The 19,825-nt window shown below is 42.2% G+C and overlaps 1 protein-coding gene across 1 annotated transcript in view; it reads left to right on the top strand.

The window, feature by feature from the left end:
* Positions 1-19,825, top strand: part of MRTFA (myocardin related transcription factor A) — an 82,278-nt gene that overhangs the window by 46,998 nt on the left and 15,455 nt on the right. Inside the window, exon 4 of the mRNA XM_058023279.1 lies at positions 5,027-5,092. Within this exon, the coding sequence (XP_057879262.1) occupies positions 5,027-5,092 (66 nt within the window). The remainder of the gene's footprint in view (positions 1-5,026; positions 5,093-19,825) is intronic.

The raw sequence follows: 19,825 nt of genomic DNA, 5'->3' as shown, positions 1-19,825 counted from the left end.
ATCAGGCAGACTGCTTTCAATGAATTCACAAAATTGATAAATCATGTCTGTGAGCATACAGCCTTTCTTGTTAATACACAGTTTGTGTCTTGCACTTCCCATTTGAGCATCCCAGCCCGAATTCCTGGGAGTTCTGCCTCCTTCAGTCCCTCTATAGGGTTTCTTTTGGCTCCAGCAGCCTTCCTTCCTTCCTGATCTGCACTGCTGCTCATGCTGTCCCAGTTGTAATCCTCCATATGGCTGTGCTTAATCATTACCTTGGTTGGGTGACCTTAAGTATCACTTGGGATTCCTGGCAGGAAAGGTTTTGCAGAAATGTGGGCACAGAGTCCCTTTGGTAGTGAGTCTGTGTTCACTATAACGTGCACAAGGTCTCACCACAAGCTGCAGTTCACAGCCGTGCTCCTCTTCTTGCTGCTTTTTAAAAAACAGGAAATACAGGGTATTTTATTAATTTCTTGTCACGAACCTGTCCTGGTATGTGAGACAGTCTTTGAAAAGAGGTTTTAATTTTATTTTTCTCTGTTGAAATGCTGAGATGCAGAATCTGCAGTCTAGTTTCTGCAGTAGTTCTAGTCACACTACTAAATGCAATGTGGTTTAGAAATAGAAGGGCAGGCAAGCTGCTCCAGATTTAGGTAATGAGCTGCAAAAAACAACTTAGCTCATCATAGATATTTGTTCTTGCTTCTGCTTACTACTGATGCACCCCTGAACTACCACCAGAGTTGGAGCTGTCCTGAAAAGGGTGCAAGCTCTTTATATTAATTATATACTGTTAAATCTGAGCTGCCACCAGCTGTGAGTAGCTGGTCCTGGAATATGCCTGGGGGTTCCTTGCTGAGAAAGTTTTGTGCTAAGATGAACACAAAATAATCGTAACAAGCTGTATTTACTAATAGGGTGACTCTGTTGGTTGTAGCTGTATCACAATATTATTTGTCATTTAATACATCTCCCACCAGTGCAGCTCTCCTCTACCCTTCTTAAACTGCTGGCAGTGCTCCTCTGTCTTTGCTCCCAGATTTCTCTGGAATGTTTTACTAATTCTTGGAATGGTCCACTAGTGATATGAAAACATTGTTCAAAATTTAATTGGGAACATTTCATACTTGTGAAATAAGTTATGCCCACCTTTGAGTGGGAAAATCTGACAAGGATACAAATCCCACAAAATATTGCATATAGTAGAAGGGCACCAGTTTGGAACTTATTTTCTAGCTAGCAGTTATACACTGCTCTTTGTATGACCTCATTTATTCTTAATTTGAAAATTAATTTACAGGTTAAGTACAGGGATAAAGGAAAGAGAACTTTGTCCATTAGTGACTGAAAGACTTACACTTCATTCTGTCCTAGAGTAGCTTTGAATTTCTCTGGTCATTCTAGACCTTTGGCTGAGCTCCATGTACAACAGCCTTGGACTGGTGCTTGGGACATCTGTTAATCTATATATAGGATTCACACACTTGAACATGTAAACAGGTGATCTCCTAAATATATGAAATGGCATTGGGAACTCCAAGTACTTAGTTAAGCCAAAATGTATTTAGGAGTGAACTGAAATAATCCTTTTTGCCCTCCTCCCTGCCAAAAAGTAAGCTGTATTGGGAAAAAAAGGACTTTATGACTGATGATAACTTGTGCTTAATATGTATGTATATACATTCATAATTACTTAGTGCTTATAAAAAGGGTCCTGAAAATTACTTTTTTTCCCCTGTTCTTCAGTTTAGTTCTCTTGACAGTTGCTAGTTTCTTGCTGTGAAGGGACATGGGGTTTAAAAATAAAAGGTGCATATAATTGGTAGAGAAAAATGGTAACTAATAAAGAAATAAGATGTCTTTAGAAAATTTGCAAGGGAGGCTGCAGTCAGGAGGGGAATTTTAAGTCATTTGATGAGGTCTCTAGCAGTCTGACTGAGAGTCATTTTTAATAAATCTGGGAACAGCAGGGAGACTTCAGAAGAGCAAAAGAGTGATAACGTTTTGCATCATTGCTGACAAAGGGTGAGTGAGTAAAGAGTGGCTCATCTGCTGTCAGTTCCAGGAAAAAAACAATGGAAAATTTGATCAAGAATGTAGGTGGTATAAGAATAGCAGTATAATCACACTGATCAGGTTTTCAGTTTGTGAAAACAGGTCTGCTCAAATGTGATTCTGTCATTTGGATAAGTGAAATGTGGTTGCTAGGGGTTTTGTCTAGATGCAACAGACTTTTATAACATCTTTAACTTAGTAGCATGGTGTGTTTTGGTTTCAAGAAGCATATTTGACTTTAATGAAATACTTCTTAATTGGATTAAGAACTGGTTGTAATCACAGAAAGCAGAAAAGTATTTCTGGTGGAGCTCAACCTGGTGTAGTCTGGAAACAGATGCAAGAGGTCTGTAACAGTGTGGAACAGAACAAATACTAGTGAAGGAATAAATTGTGACATAAATAAAAAAAAGTTTAGATCATTTAGGCAAACTGCGACAGTTGAGCAAAATGCACATTAATATGGGTGACAATACAGATGTGCATCCAGGAGCAAGAAATGCCAGGCACACCTGTGTGGGGAGATTTTAGTTGAAAATCCCTGACTGGGAGGTGAAGGGGAAACAGTAGGTGTGGTTAGAAATGTGAGGGAAGGTTGGTGGTTGTAGCGAGTGAGTGGCAGAAAGAGCTAACATACGTTACTAGGTGTGTAAACAGAAGGCATGAGTAATAATGAGATTATCTGCTGGGGAGATGGGCCTGCTGCTATAGGTTTGTGCCTTGCCTGTATACATTTAGTAAGATGTGCTGATTTAGGGGATGGATATATGGGCTCAGTAGGGGAAGTAATGCCATGCAGAGAGATTCAATAGGCTGCTCCTAATGGGGCAGAAATCACTTAGCGGCAGTGTGCTGTTGGAAGCGTGAAGTCCAACTCCTACCTTCAGTGCTGGCAAATACCAGGGCTCCTGGTTGTTCCACTACAGCTCCTGGCTTTGTGGTCATCCTCTTCAACTCACTTATTCAAAACCTGGTGCCTGTTTTGACTGGGCTGTGGTCTCTGTCCGTGAGTCCAGCCACCAGGACAGTCAGGCGAACATGAGAGGTGATGGGGAGGGTGAGAGGTTTGACACTGCTTCTCTCTCAGCAAGGTGTTAGATCAAGTGCCAGGTGTTAGATCAAGATTTGAGTTTTGATAACCTCAAAAGGAGTCCAGCAAATGAGAAGCTCTGTGAGCAGGCTGCCTGTGAGCTGTGCTAGCCCTCACACTAGCACAGAAGTTGAAGTGCGATCTCATGCTGGGTGGGAGGAAGAGTCTGGAACTACCACTTCTGTTTGCAGTTTCACAGCCAAATGAAGGGCCTGTTCCTTCCCCTCTCTGTTCCCTCCTCCTCCTTCTGGCTTTTGGCTGATCCCACACAGAATTACCATGGTGCTCTGTACATCCTCCTCCCCTCTCTCACTTCCATGTACTAAAAGAAAGTAGTTTCCTGCCCAGGATGCATATATTAAGAAATCATAGTTTGTCTTGAGAAACAGAAGAGAGGTAACTTGTTTGCACTCTGTGTGCACAGAGGTACTTCCACTGGTAGGAGGTATTCCTCTCACTGTCATATAGAGTTTCAGAGAAAGGTACATCAAGAGTCAATGGATGTGGAAGCCAGAAAAATCCAAGAAGAAAATTAAATGTGATTTGAGTGAGGGTGATTAGGTGCTATGGAAACAACCATAGAAAGGAAGAGATGGGTCTATTTTTTATACATATGAAGACCAGAACCCATATTGGAAGATGTATCTTAGTGAAATGCAAACTGCAGATAGGAGGTTGAAAGAAACAGGTAAAATGTGGTGATGTCTGTAAGTAGACTAAGTGGCATCTTCTTAAATTTTTTGATCTCTACTTTAGGGAGTATACAATACAAATTTGGATATAATGTATGAAATTAATGTACTGGACAAACAAAGTAGTTAAGAAAGGAGACATAAGGGTTATAATGAGATTGCTGTAGAGCAGTTTTGCTCTGTAGTGGTTCCACAACATTCGTGTGGGCTTTCATTATGTGGACTATAAGAAAGGCATAAGAGAAATTCAAACTAAAACAGGGGAGATGAGATGCATTGCCATTCATTTTATAATACTTTATGGTGAGCATGCTTAGGAGTTTGGGCTTGATTGCAAATGGGATTCAGTGATACTCAAGTTGTCCTATTTTGAGATGTGTGTCGCATTCGCATGAATTTTTTCTTCAGTTTTGAAAGGCTTCTTTCATATGGAAGGTGTCTTTGACTGTAAGAACAATCTAGAATGTTGCTTTGATTGTATTGTTTAAAGGGAAGCTGCTGTTGTAATCTAAATGTTGAAATTATTACTATTCTGGGGATTTGCACTAAAAAAAGCCCCCAGCTAATTGCATTTCACACAGGTCATGAATATGTTCTGTTATGCTAAAATAAATAGGAAAAATTCTAGTGATAAGGGGATTCCTTTTGTAGTGAAAGGACACTTCTAGATGTGTTCATGGTATTTCACTTTCAGGAGACATTTCTGAAGGTGAATTTCTGAGCTGAGGAAGGAAATCAGCCTTGTAATTTAGAGTAACGACCAACAATTTTGACATATCGTTTAATCTGCACATAGTAATTAGAGTTTTCAGGAGTCATTAGCAGCTGGGGTGTCACTCCGTGTTTATTGGAGGACTGTCAGCTGGTGTTTCTCTTTGTTTGGTTTTTTAATATTAATGGTTTGGAAAGCAGTTGGTGCTCTAGAAAGAACTGAGAAACAGGCCTGGCTTTGTGGATTTTTATCACCCTGCCAAGACCCTGCGCAACTTCCTCTGCCCCTGGCTGCAGCAGCCTACGGAAACCTGACTGCTGGGGGCCACTTCTGCAATTGCAGCAGGGCAGGGCGGGACGGGGGGGTCTTTCCCTTCTGCTGCGCACCAGTGCCTTGGCATCCAGAGAAGAAAACAAGATGCATTTGAAAATGTCTCCTCAGCTGTTCCTTGCACTGATGGGTTTCCTTCTCTCCCCTCTCTCTGCTGTGCAGTGCTGCAGTTGAAGCTCCAGCAGCGACGCACGCGGGAGGAGTTGGTGAGCCAAGGGATCATGCCGCGTAAGTACCACTTCATTCCTTGCCCTGCTGGTTTTCTGCATGTTTTTGGGTGGGGAATGGTTCCCATATGATTCAAAAGGTCAGGTTCTCTGCTTCTGCATGGAAAACATCATCTGTAGGAGCCCCACCCTGTCCCACCCAGCCTGGTCCTTCTCAAGTGTTGGTGCCACCTCCGATTCTGAGGAGGAGAGCAATGGCTGCAAGTGTAACTGTACTGCAAAATGAGGCTTGTGTTTCATCTCAGTGCACTGTCTTCTGGAGAACATACTGTGTTAGAAATGCCTTAGATACTTGACCCATGCTGGTAATCACTCTTTTTACAGGCTTCCTGCCTCTGCAGTTTCTGTTTTTACAGTGTGGCAGCTCCCCAGATCTCTGAGGCACTTGTAACTTTGTGTGTACATATTCCATAAACTGACCAAAACCAGGCATGGTGGACGAGATGTCAACCAACAAGGCACCCTCTTTTATGTTTGTAGCTAGAAAACAGCTAGAATGAGCCCTATGGGCATCAGTCATTGCCCTTCTTCCAGGCAAAGGCAAAAATCTGTCCAGGCAGAGAACATGTACTTTTCTGGGTAAACAGGATCTACCCTAAAGCCAAGCTTTCAGTGTCAGATTAGCGTTGGAGAAGGTATTTTTCTGTTTTGCTCCCCTTCTTCCCCCAGAAATGCAAAAAAGATGACAAATAAGTTTTGTCATGCTTTGGTACCTCTGAACTAGATGACTTAGATGTAACAAATTGAAGCAAGACCACACAGCAAATGTGTTATTTTTGAGGTCCTCTCAGTTTCACGCAACAGCTGTAGTAAAATGCAGTAGATCAGATATGTATTTTCTTCTTTCAAAAGCTTTCCTGCTGCCCTGTTTCAGAAGCTTTACTTGAAGATGGTGTAGTAATGAGGATCTTCTCATTTCTTCTGTTTCTGAGGTGCACACTGTAATATGACACAGTGCTGTGACTTAGACTTTGCTGAGGGCTGGAGGTTAGTCTGTCAGCTCTGTCTGAATGAACCTGTCAGCAGCACTCTGTCAGCTGGAGTGGCTTGCAGGATGACAGTAATGTCCTTTAAGAGGTTTTTGGCACCTCTGCTTAAAATTGTGTTACCAAAGCAAAAAGAAAAGATTGTGCTGTCTGGATATATCATACCTGTTGTCTCTTTTTTAATCTGAGGAGCTTGTATACAAGCTTCTACAGAATACACTTACTTGCTTTTGGATGAAAGACTGGTGTGCCTTTTTACTAATGCTTCTCAGAAGAAAGTGTTCCTGACTTCTTTGTGGTGTCCTGCTTTAGGTGGATATGTATGCAAATACTTTATTAACTTATGTTCAGTACTGGCTTTCTTCAAAGTGTGCCTGGCCAAACTTGTGATTCCTGAGAGGGGTCTGTTTTCCAGGCCTTTTGAAAATGAAGCCCTTGCAAGTAATTCAAGTAAGGCATCCGGAATAATTTGTGAGTCTTAAATTTATTTAAAACATAGTGTAAATTACTAGTCTTTGCAGATTGGTGCCCTTCATTGCTTCATTTATATCTCTTACATGTGAATTTTGTGACGGACCAAAGAAAAACGCTTTGTGAAAATACTGGCAACACATTAAAAGGTCCTTTCTGCAGTGGAGAAAACCTCCTCTAACACATCTGTTCTAAACATGATTTGAAATTAGTTTCTCCCAAGTAGTGGTATCATTTACCCATACCTGCCAGCTGGAAATAACCACACATAGAGAAATGTTTAAAATGTAATTTGCCTGGGCAGTTTTTGAAGAGAAGATCAGATGTGAGATAAATTGTGATACATAAAGAAAAACATCCCATTTTTAACCTGAGAAGTACAGAGGATGACTAGGGACCATGTTCCTCCAGAAGGCATCTCAGCACCATGACAGCTCTACATCTACTTTTAGGAGTTCCAGAATAGACTTTTTTTACTGCTGGGAATATGCAAGTATCCTGTATTCTTTCTTCCTTTCTTCTGTCTGGCCTGTACCTCTTGTCTGTGAAAACACTGAGGTACTTAATCTTGTTCTGCTGTCATCTGCTTCTGGACACGGCTGTGCTGGACTTGTGTGTCTCTCCTGCGTTTGTTAGCCAGGAACCAAGCCCCACACTGTCCTTCATGATGATTCAACAAAAGTATAAAACCTGGAATCCAGAGGATGCTTTGGTGCTGAACTAAAAGAGCTGGAGTGCTCTTTCCATGTCAGATGCTGGTTGGCTTCTTTTCTTTCCTTTATTTTCCATCTGGAGAATCTTAACACTCTTGAGAGAACTGTGATGGTTGCAGTTCTGTCTGCATTACAGCTTGTATCAGGAATGTGTTTTTGAAGTGAAGCCCCTGATTGCACCTGCCTGCTGTGCCTTGCTTTGCACCATAACATGAAGTTTGAGAGCTGGATTAAATTGGAATGAAAGTAAAATGGAAAATAGTCTGCCTAGAGCTAATATGCATTCAGCCCATGGGAGCAGACTGCAGCTTGTCTGGCACCACACCTCCAATTCACCTTCACATCCAGAGTGGGGATGTCACTTCCTCAGCATCAACTTGGTTTCTCTTTTGGTCTTACTGTGCTTTCCTCTGTGTTCCTTTGGATTAGCCTGTGCTACAGATCAGTTCCTGTATATCTTGAGGCAAACAGCCATGGAAAAATCCCTGAGCCAAGTGTGGCAGAAGTGAAAGGTTTTGTTTTACATTACAAGCTGTGGTACTATGCAAACTCCCATTGGTACCTCTGCTTCTCCTGGCTGAATCTAAACCCCACATAAGATTTATTCTGCAAATTGGTGCCCTAAAAGAGAAATTTCATTGCAGGCTTCCATCAACACAAGGTTTTTGGACACTGTAAATATGAGGAGTGGGAGATGACACATTTGTGTCACCCTTAAGTGAGAGTGAGAGTCATGCTACTCCTGCTGTGCTTGTTCATAACAGAACTATGAATTGCTTACTTTGTCCCATGTGGAATTTTGTTTATATGGTAGAGTGGAAAGGCAAATGTTTCAACATTTTTTTACCAAGTACACTTAATCTCACTTAACCTTCCCAACCCACCAGCCACCTACAGTGGGGCTTTGCTCCACTGAAAGATTAGCGTATTGTAGTAAGAAATAAAGCATTTACAGGCAGTGAAAGAGGATTCAAAATAATTGCATTTTGTGCTTCACTAATTCTTCTTGCTTTCTGTTTCCACTTTGTGTAACCTTTTACTAGTAGCAGGATTCATTAGTTCAAGATTAAAATTCTCAATTGCCCTTAGAAAAATGGTGGGAAACAAGTCTTCACCTGCAGCTGACATATCTGTGATCACAGTTAGAATGACAGTATCTTGAAAAAAGGAGAGCTGGATTTTTATGTTTATTCAGGTTTTGGCCTATTTTATAACAGTGCAAATAGACAAGCCTTTTTGCTATTTGCATTTTTTTGTAGCTATGCAGAGATGATTTTCATCTTCTTGTCTTCATAAAATGCAAGTTATACAAAATCTGCTGTCTGTGCTCAACTCTTTGAACTCTGTTGTGCTGTAGAAAAACAGTCAGATGCTGTCATTTTTTAGCATCGAATTTAAAGGTTATGGCTATTGGAAGGTTTTTGGGGGGAATATCAAACACCCCATTTTTCACTCTTGGAGACAGTGTTTAAAACAGTAGCTAGTGCACATGTGAGTAGAAAGTTATGTGGAAAGTATCTTCAACTAAAACAGCAAAAATTTTTAGGGGAAAGACATTTGGCAAATGTAGCAATACTCTGTTATGCAAAATATGTGGCTCTTTTTTCTCTTTTGCAAGATTTAAAGCTTCACATGCCATTTGTTTTATCCATCAGGATTGTGGTCTTTGGCTTCTGGCTGCAAGCACTAAACACAAGCAAGAATGCAAGGTTGTCATATGGCACAATCCTGCAGGAAAGCTGTTTTGACCATCACATCTATCCAAGCAGGCAAAGCAGAAGTAGATAATTTCTGGGAATGTGCCTTGTGTTTCTCTGTAGTGGTGCTGTGTGAGTCTGAAAAATGACACAGGCATGCTTTGAAAAGGGCACTGCCTGCACTGCAGGCTAGAAGGAGGCTGCTGTACAGGCTGAGAATTTCCAGGAGCTTCTTTTTCACTTCAGTGTATCTGATCTTTGCCAGTTTTTGTGCCCACATCCAACCCCTCTGTATGTTTGTGTTCTGGGATGCAGAACACGTGGCTGTGTGCAGATCCAAAGGGCATGGAGTTTGTGCATGGAGGTTCTGATGGGAGGGCTTTAACAGGTGCTGAGGTGTTTCCTTGCCCTGGGTCTGTGCTACCAACACTCTGGTGCAGTTTCTGCTGGGATGTGCAGCCTGCTGGATGATCCAGTTTATTGCAGAGTACAAGAGTTTATTTTCTCCTCAGACTCCATGAGGGGAGCGTGCCATGATGGCACATGATTAGAAATTATTGTAATTACAGCAGGCAGTCTAATGATTATCATCTCATTAGGCCTTTCATATCACTTGCTCCATTTTTTATTAGCAATAGGGTTAGTGGACAAAAGATAATATTTGTTATAAAACTAAAATGCAGTATTTGCTTTTTTGGGAGTCTGTGAGACATTGCTTAGAATGATTTTTGAAGAAATTGCTATTTACTGGAGACAGCTAGTGATTTAAGAGTACAGAACACAGGTTATGCTTTGGCATATCAGTGTTGATCATCATCTAGACAAAGCTTGTAGCTGCTGCTCTTCTGTGTCCAGCACAGCTACCATCACAAAAACCTAAGAATCTTTGAGATACTTATTTGGGAAGCAAACTGCTTGCCACAGGTGAGTTTGTAAGGTTAAATCATGTGTCTAGACTTCAACATGTCAACCCCAAGATTTGGCCATACATCCACACTTGTGTTTGTATAGGGTAGCTAAAAATGTTGTTTCTGCTTTAGCCTTTACCTGATAGTCTAACCACTTCTCAGTTTAGAAAAAAAAATTAAATACTTGAAAATGATGCACTTCTAGCTTTATTACTACATGGCTCTATAATTAATATTTATGTTCATATTTTCTTATTTATTCTTATTTCTAATTATCAATCTTGTTGATTTAGTGTGTGTGTGCTAATTGAAGGTGACTGTCAGCAATTGGTTCCTGTTACATATGATAGCTACAGTAGAACATACAAAATGTCAGAAATAAAACAAAGGCAAAAAAAGGTTTTATAAATTGTTTAACTGTTAATTGGGAAGTAGGAGCATCTTTGTCAGAGAAAGGAGAGGCGGGGAGCTGTTGGAACGTGGCAGTAACCTACAGGTGCAGTACAGCTGCCATCGTGCTGGTGACCTAATGGACAATTCTTCATCGTCTACATAAGGGCCAGGATAGATGAACTGCTGGGTGGAGTTTTACTGACTTGGAGTTGTTGCAGTGTAGCTACACAGCCGACATTTCAAGGTTGTGGAGTGTTCTATTAGAGCTGCAGCTAAACCCATTGCTTTAACACCCTGAAATATTTCTTCCTGCTACGTAATGTGTTCCCGTCATTCTCTCACCACTTTACATACCAGATCTTTGTAGTGACATTCCTGCAGTTTTATGGAATCTATTTATAGTAGTAAAGCAAAAATACAAATTTTCACTTCGCTGCCATTTTATCTCTGCTGTTCTGCACATTGGCAGCTGCTTCTCTTTCATGCTTTTAAGCTGGAACTGTAATTTTGATTAGGGCAAGGAGTTAAAAACATATATGTGGAACTAAATAAATAAAGCTGCAGCTAGACTTTAATATACTCAGTGTCATGTTCTGAGAATAAGACTGGAACACTAAGCAAGTGTTGTAAAATAAATTTTAAAAAAGTAGAGGACACTTGCAGCTGTCCTCTACGTTTTTTTTTTTCTATTTCTGGTGTGTTGCACAGAAATCAGTAACTGGTTTTATTTTAATTTGATTGTTTACCTATAACTTGTCTCCAAGGAGCTATTTGCTGGTTATTTGACTAAGATAATTTTTCTTAAAGCACAATTTCAAAGCCTTCAGGCTTTGTGTGTAGAAGGCTGTCTGTACATTTAAGCTGAGGACTGAGAGGACTAATAACTGCATCTGCTTTGCTTGTATTTTTAGATATCAGTCTGAAAATGTTTTCCATGCATTTATATGATCTGTAATTAATAAGATATGAGTAATAAAGTTCATTATGTTAGGATGGAAATGTGCTGTTTGCCCCTTCTGAAGCTGTAGAAGGAAGACCATGCTCAGGTGTTTGATAGGCTGCATTTGGTCCTTGATCCCTGTCATGATAGAAGATTTAACTCTGCCAGTTGCAAGAGAAACGTGATGGTTCTAGGGAGTAAAGTCTGATAGGCAATGCAGTTTTTCCCCTTTGTGTTCCCACAGTTGTCTTAGCTTCATTCTTACTTGTTGTCTGGGAGTGGTCTCTCCTTTTTGTGACCCCATGCCTTTCTCACCCTGGGCACTCTGGAAAGTTTTCAGAAGAGTTTGCAAAGGCCAATTATCCATGCAAGGCACAGGCATGAAGTCTGGTCCACGAATGCATGGATCACAGGGTTCCTGGTAGAAGTTCCTTGTGTCCCTTTTCCTTTCCAGTTTGGAGGTGGTATAATCCTGATTGTAATGAAGCTTTGCCTTTTGAATGCCAAGAGTTAATGGCGATGGATGGAGCAGATTATACATTGTTTGTATTTTCTGTAAATGTTTTTTGACACAAAGCCATAGCCATAGTCATCCACAGATCTGATAACTGTTACCATGGGTGACAATTTCCATTTTGCTTCTAAAGAGGATGAACTTTCTGAGAAATTGCACATATGTTAGATTTTAAATTAACTCAGTGTTGGGCCTTGGAAAAATCTTTGTCCTTTCTGCCAGTAATTTCATGTTTACTGTGACAAACCTTTAGGCTTTTCACACAGTTAATGAAAACCTTAAACTTCAGCAGCATTGTCTGTGGGATATTGCTGTACTAAAGTTACTGACAGCCTCGCTGAAAGTGGTTTCTGGAGCAGGGCCTGCTGCAGGTGTTGGGAGCAGCTCAGCTGGGGGTGTCTCCGTGGTGAGAGAGCTGAGGCAGGGTACCACAGTTCTCCCTGCCTGTGTGCTTCTGCAGCCAGGCAAGCCCAGTGCAGGGAGCTGGACATGGCTCTTCCTGGGCAGAACAGCTGCCTGAGCTGTGCAGGTTCAGGATGCTGAGCCAGGAGAAGGAAGGGCTGGCTCTCTGAGGCAGGGTGTCAGGGGGCAGGACCTCAGCTCTGGCTGCCCCAGCAGCCTGGGGTCACCAAGCAATCTGCTAACAGGGATTTAATTTGGCTGCACTTTTTCTGTGTGTGTCCCTGTGGACTGGAATAGCTGGGCAGTGCTGCTACAAGCTGCAGTTCTGTATCAGTGATGCTGTGCTTTGGCAGTGCTGGCAAAGGGAAGGAGCCTTTCTCCAGTCTTTCCTCTGTTTGGGACTAGGAACACTCATAATCCTTCAGTCACAGCAACATTCTCATTGAAGGGTGTCACTGAAGGGCAAGCTGCATTTGTTTGAATGCCAAAGATGTGTCTCTTACCTTCATAAACATATTTACATTTACTTTTTTATGATAGTCTTAGTTTTTAATTTTCTGAGTTTATGTATTTTGGGATTTGAATACTCATGATTTACCAGTTGTGGCTTCTTTTCCTGTCTTTAACTTGACACTCATATTTTAGCCTTAATCCAAGGTCATTGACCAGGTATGGTATCAAGAATTCTGAAGTGTGATCAGTTCTGTGTCCTGAATGAGAAACTCCCCAGAGCTGCAAATGGAGAAAAGGATGCTGATGGAGATCTCTCTTCCCTCAGCTGTGTATTCCCCAGCCCCTTTTCATATTTCTGCAGCACACAGCAGCAGCTCTTTGACACTGCCCCACTGGCAAGATGACAACTCCTTCTGTGCATGTGACCCAGTTTTTTAATACCTTTTTCTTCCATGCTGTGAGAAATGCTTTTTGAAAATGGGGTGAAGCTTAAGGGAGGAAGAAAGTGCTAAAACTGCCTTGCTCTGTGGTTCAAGTTCTGTGTCTTAGCAAATCCTATGGGTGGGAGCCCCACCCTCAACCAACGGCGGAAGCCATCGAGCCTATTTGCAGCACTTTATCTCATCTTTTTACGAAAGCATAGTAAACAAGAGAGAGAAACCAGACTTGAGTTGAGAGCAGGACTCAGTAGCTGCAGCAGAAGGCACTCTGCCATTCTGAATTAGATCAGCGTGTCTGAGTTTGGGTTTGGATATGTCTCTTGGTCAGAAGCAAAGGAAGGTTTTTCCTTTCCCTTAGGAATTAGTCTAACTGAGGAGTATTTGACTCAGTAGTCTGAATTTAGCTGTAGCCTTTCTACAAACATTGTGTGTTGTTTTACCAACTGATTTGCAGTTGAAATATCACCTTGTTGCCTATGATGAGCTAGATTCTATGGCCAAGGAAAGCTCATGTGCTTCCTCTCCTCTGTCAGTCTACAAGTCTGATAACCTTGAGTAGTGATTTACTGATTGCAGGAAGCTTTGCAGCCTCTGCTTCCCACAAGACACTTGAGCTATGAGGATCTGTGCAGATCCTTTTGCCTTTCCTTCTTCCCTCTGTTTGGTTCCATGCAAACCTCAGTGCCTTCTGTCAGCTGTATAAGCAAATGCAGGGTGTATGGGTATTTTGACCTCTTTTTCTCAGCAGTTGGGTCAGTCCCCTTCCCCTGCTGTGTTTCATTCTTAGAGTGTCTCAGTGTGGTTCTGATTCCACTTATTTCTCACACTAGGTGACAGGAACTCAGAGGTCTGCATATGAATATCTTTGAAAGCTTTGCATGGCTAAAATCTGCTTTTGTACACTGCAGGGTAAACCCTGAACAGAAGTCTTTGGGCCATTTTGCCCGGCTTTTTGTCTTGCTGTTATGTTGAAGATTTGGGTTTGATTCCTGATCCTTGATTCAGTCTGTTGTTTATAGCAGCAGCAGTTTGATGCTTTGCAGCAGTGTCTCAAGGCCTGGCTGGATGGGACTTTGTGCAGTCTGGTCTGGTGGAAGGTGTCCCTGCAGCCATAGAAAGGGGATTGGAACTGCATGATCTTTAATGTTTCTTCCAACCAAACCATTCTATGGTTCTGTGACTCATTTGCACTTTGCCATCTGCAAAATGTGGCTTGGACTGCTGGAACACTGAACTCAGGCATTGCAGTTTTGCACTCTGTTTCATAGGAATTAATACATTGCTCTGAAGTGAAGATTTAACAACTTTCATCTCTGGGCTTTGTATGGAAAGGTGAATGTAGATGGTCTTGTGTGCTGCTGGTTGGTTTTGGGGGCCAGATGCAAGAACACAGTTGCAGTGTTTAGCTGCAATATTTTTGAAGCAGGGTGGAGGCACAGAACAGTTGCATCATTGATGTGCAGGGAGGTTTCTCGTGGTCGCTGAGGGTGTGGCCACAAAGATGCTAATGCTTCAGGAATTCCAGAGATGAAGCCTCAAAATGCTCCACAACAGGCAGCAGAGAGACTAAAGAAATTGGATGCTGTGGTAGGAATTTCAAGAGATCCTTGCTAGCCAGCCCATCTGTGACAAGAAAATCAAGTCCTGCTGTCAGTCGTCTAAAGGTGAGGGGTAAACCTCATCCTTCTAACAGCAGATGTTACAAACTGCCACGGCTGTCCGGGTGCAACAAAAGTGTGAACAGCTCAGAGGAGGTCACCTGCTGGACTGTGCTGTCCCAGCCCCGTTGGTGATGCCATTGCCCCATCTGTCACTGAGCCCTTTTCAGTGCTTGTTGGGCCATTTGTAACACAGCCTGTTTTCCTGTGGTGGATGGGGCAATTTGAAGATGTGGGGGCCATGGTTCAGCAGGATGGGGCTCCTACAGTGCTGGCCTTAAACTCAGCCTCTCGTTTCTGACTGTCTGGCAGGGCAGTTGTGCTCAGCTTTGCTGACACTATTATTTGTGGAGCTGTGCTGTAAACCAGCATACCAATCCAGGTTAAAATAACTCTTTCAAAACAACTGTGATCAGAGTCCACAGATGATTTTGTCAGCATAACCACAGACTGACATGCTTTGTCCCAGACCTAGCTACAGGAATGAGGGCAGAAAGTGGAACTGCAGGTTGCTGAGGCTGAAAATGCCATGTACATGTCATGTAGAAATAAAATCAAAAGGCAGGCGGGCGGTAACTTGACTGAAATTGGGCATTGCAGAAGTTACTTCTGCATTGTCAACTATTTATTTTCTGCATACAGTGGAAACCAAAAACCCAACAGCTCATACTGCTGTTGTGCTGTTGTAGTTTGGCAAGTTTGGTGGGTTTTTTCCCTCTAGCAGCTCTCTGTTCTCATCAGGGCTCACTCAAAGGTAGCTGGGCAGTGAGATCAGGGATTCAGGTTAAGTTTGGAGGGGGGCAGGTGCCATGGAGAGGTGCAGGAGATACTTTGTAGCAACACTTCCATAGAGCTCCCTGTGCAGTACCATTGGAGCCTCGGCGGCAAGGCAGAAACACGTGGGACATGGAAAAGGGGGGGAAAGGAGATAATTACTGAAGCTGGATCTATATTTGTTGAAATGCTTCCCAGGGAATTCAGGGTATTAAATGTGGTTTTGCACTTCTTGGGTTTAGTAAGGTGCTTGAAAAAGCCTTTCCTGATGTTTTGGGAAGAAAGATGGAGCTACTGAAGCTGCCTGTGCACCTTGTGAGGGAACAGGATTGGAATAAAGGCTTGGTGTCAGACTGGGAGGTGGAGTTGAGCAGGGCTATTGGGTGGGATGGGAAGGGAGAAACTCAGTGTTTGCCATGATTCAGTGTTTTCAGTAAACAGAGGAACAGTTTGTCTGTTTATTAAGCTCCAGGTTAGTAGGCTGGGGGGAGGACAGGACTGGGACTCCCAATGTTTGAAGAAGCCAACAACTATGGAATAAAATGAAAGAAAAAGGCAGAATGTCTACATTTTGTAACACCTAGTCAGTGGCTTGAATTGAGGATGAAGAGTGGCTGGCTTGGTACCAACTCTGCAGAAGAGGATTGGAGACCTTTAGTGGATTGTGAGACAAGCACAAGTGAACGTTGTTTGTTTTATGTACACAGACAAGGCAAACTGTCTGGGACATGTGGCTGAGAAGTGTTATTGAATAATCATTTATCTGTGTAACAGCCAGTAAAGCCTAGGCTGGAATATGTACCCAGTTCTGGACACTAGGCTTCAACAAAAATGCACCTTAAATGGAAGGAGTCCAAAAGGGACCAAACAAGCAAAGGTCTGGATAATGTTACCTGCAAGGGAAGGTTGAGGCAACTGCCTTTGGTCATTTTGTGTATCAGAAGATTGTAGGAGAACCAAAGTTTTCAAAAGGGATAGATGCAAAGAGGAAGAAAATAAATCATTCTCTGTAATGTTTGCAGGTAAGGTAGAGAACAAAGAATAAATAAATGTATTTATTTATTCCTTCCTATAAATAGTAGGAAAATATAAGTTAGACATTCAGAAAGGTTTTTAAATAGTAACAACATTTGTGTAGTGGGATAATTTCTCTGCAATAATATTACATTTTTCATGAGAGGTCTCCAAGAACAGGTTAGACAAACTACTGTAAGGAATAGTTGAGTGTATTTTATGCAGGCTGAGCAGGCAGAAAGCATCAGGTGATTGGAGTTTCCTCATCCCTAACCCTCTGTGGTTATATCTGATGCTTCAGCTCCTAAGGGCTGTGGACAGAGTGGGAATGCTGCCCCACACCCCCCTGGTTTGCACAGGTTCTGCTCCACCAGCTCAGCCACTCATTCACATGCACTGATATGGCTGAGAATGGTAGAGCTTTGTCAGTTTGGATAGCTTTGAGTGGAATGGATGGAGCAACACTCTGGTGAGTGAGCCAGATGGGTTGTGAGGCACAGGAACAGTTTTGCAGGGATCAGTGCTAAGTGGCTGGGAAGGGCAGTGGTAGGAGCTGGAAAAGGGGCATATCTGCACTTTAGGGACTCCTTTAGAGCTCATCCAGAACCTTACTGCTTCAGAGTTCTTCACAGGATTATTTTTTATTTTATTATTTGCTGTGGTAAAGTTAACAGAGTAGCTCCACAGCTCTGGTCTAAGTAGTGATTTCAAAGCCAGAAATGTGCAAGGATTAGTTAACTTCAAATGGAGTATGATTTTACAATAGACACCCTGTTCTGACATATCAACCTCATCCTAGATTGCTGAGGGAAGCAGTGAAGGATTTGTGCCCTCTTGACATTTTCAGAGGTCAAACATGAAATCCTCTGTCATGTTGCCAGCCCAGAGAGCTGCATCCCAGTGCACGTTTCAGAGAACAAGCTATGAGAGACTGGAAGTGGTCTTTACAAGATTATTCCTGCAACAGCTCTGCATTATTTACTATTAAATGCATATGTGTTTTTCTTTTTTCCTACTCAGGGATTCTTCTCTTGCTTTGTTCTTCTTGTGTGCAAGAGTTTTCCTGGACTACCTGTGACACCAGCTGAACCCCTGCAGTTGACTTTTCTGACCATTAGCTGTGGTCAGGGAAATGTCACTTAAAGTTCATCTGCTGCCTCATACTGACAGCAGAGGTAGGCAGGGAGGGGAGAGTAAAGAATTACTGCTGTGCCTGCACATTCTGGTAGAGAGCTTTTGAAGACTCAGGATGAATCCTGCTTCACTTGTCTCCAGGGTAGATGTTTATGCAGATTTAAATGTTGCTTGCTATCTTTGCCCAAGTGGACCTGAGCTTTTATTTTGCTTTTGTGTGAGATGCCCACAATGAAAGGAGAGCACGTTCAGGTTCAAGCACATGTGTGTTCACAAGTAGCTCACTTGACTTGAAAAGTTTGTTCCTTGCTCTTCTTTGGAGTGCCATGGTCAGGCTGCCCAGGATGCCTCATTGCAGGCATCAGCTGAGGCCTTGTTGGTGCCTCAGCTAGATGGAGAAGTTTTTTGCCTTATTTTTGTAGTTATTGCAAAACAATATCCCTGGTTTATCTCTGGTTTATCTCCAAGTGCATTTCACAGCTTGTGTAACTTTCTCTGGTAATTTCTCTCTGTAACCAGATTTATGGAACTAATCTGAGCAGGAACTGTTTGCCCCATTGTTAAAGGGGTCTATATACACACTCACTGTGGTTTTCAGTTACTGTTAATTTATTCTACAAATTATTCTTCATTCACTTCTGTAGTCCAAATCCCATCTACGATGCCTGGCATGTTCAGAATTCCTGCCATGTGGACTGAATGCTACTTCTTACCCCATTGGTGTGAACCCAGAGGTGATACCTTTCCCTGGTCCTAAAAAATTGAGTGCCAGACACAGTTAAGGGATTAGGGTCCCACAGTTAAGGGATAAGGGTTTTTACCTCAGTATTTTAATAAGGATCCTTATGCGCCACTTCACCGAGGTGGGTGCACTGCAATTACCACACACACCCCATAGATGGCAAATGCAATTTATAGACCTTACAAATTAGCATATCTCACAAGGATGCCCCAGTGGGAGGCCTGGATGAGTGGTGTGACATTCCCCCATCTGAGGAATTCCCCCCTGGAAGGGCCAAATCTCCAGTTTACAGGATATGTTCTAGGGAGGACCTTGGTTTCCCGAGATAGCGTTGGGCTTTCCAGCCCCCCAGCTGCAAGGCCTTTAGGATGTTTGGTCTCCTGACAGAATACTAGGACAATGGTCAGTTATCAGATTTAAGGAATTACTAGTATGTATCCTAAGAATACTGAGAATACGTAAAAGTTGTATAAAAGAAAAGGCTAAAAATCATTTTGGTATCAGAAGGACTCTCTGTATTTCACAGAATGTGTTGTAAAACTTTCTGTAGCCACTCCATTTCGTTCTGTAAGAAAGGGTATGGAAGGCTCCACGAGAGTTAAAAGTAGTTTCTTACATTGCATTTATGCAGGGACTTTATTTTTAAAATCTTTTGAGACTTCATTATGGACTTGTATTTGAGAACTACTTAATCACTGGTCTTAAGAGAAAAATAATATCAGCAGACTATTTATCACAGGATTTAGAGGAACATTTCAGATTTACTAACTATATGAGCTTAGTTTTCTGTCTTCAAAACTTATCTTAATCTTTAAAGCTGAAGTTCTTTAACTTTTCTGTTTAGCTTGGTGATAATTCAGATGGTTTAGGATATGAGTATTTTAGAAATATGAAAAGAAATTATTACACTCTGTTCAGCTACTTAATACAAACCACAGTGTGGTCGTTATTTAAAAAAAAACAAGCTACTTGCAGCTTCAGGGAAACTCTGAGGAGCTACTGACACCATCATCCCCCTGCTCTGGTTTTACTGTGGGACGTGAGCTTTGTGTGCTCCAGAGGAGCCAGGCAGAGTGAGAGATTCCTCCAGGGTTAGTGTGGTCCTGGACAGCAGAGGATCAGTTTCTTAAAACCTGATCCATTTTGGCTCTGGTTTTAAACAGGGCCCAAGGGGCTGAGAAGGCCTGTTCTGTGGAGAGCTGAAGTTAATTCCTCAGGCTGTGGTTTTCTGTCAATAGACAGATGTACTTTTCTCTCCAAGTGCCCCTGTTCCCACAGTAATTTCTCTTTCATGGAGCAGTATTTGGGTCCTGTGGACCCTCAGGTTTTGCAGCCAGTCCTTGCACCTGTACAAAACACAGATCCAGATTCAGGAATGACTTGCAGCTTCCTTTGACATTAAAAGATAGTAAAGGGGATTTACAGTTCATTAGCATTGTCCCCATCCTTCCAACAGTCTGACCTCTTCAGTGTTTCAGAGCCATTCCCACAAGGG

This window comes from Melospiza georgiana, chromosome 4, assembly GCF_028018845.1.
Source record: "Melospiza georgiana isolate bMelGeo1 chromosome 4, bMelGeo1.pri, whole genome shotgun sequence".
Taxonomy (NCBI): domain Eukaryota; kingdom Metazoa; phylum Chordata; class Aves; order Passeriformes; family Passerellidae; genus Melospiza; species Melospiza georgiana.
This window is presented reverse-complemented; position numbering and strand designations above follow the sequence as displayed.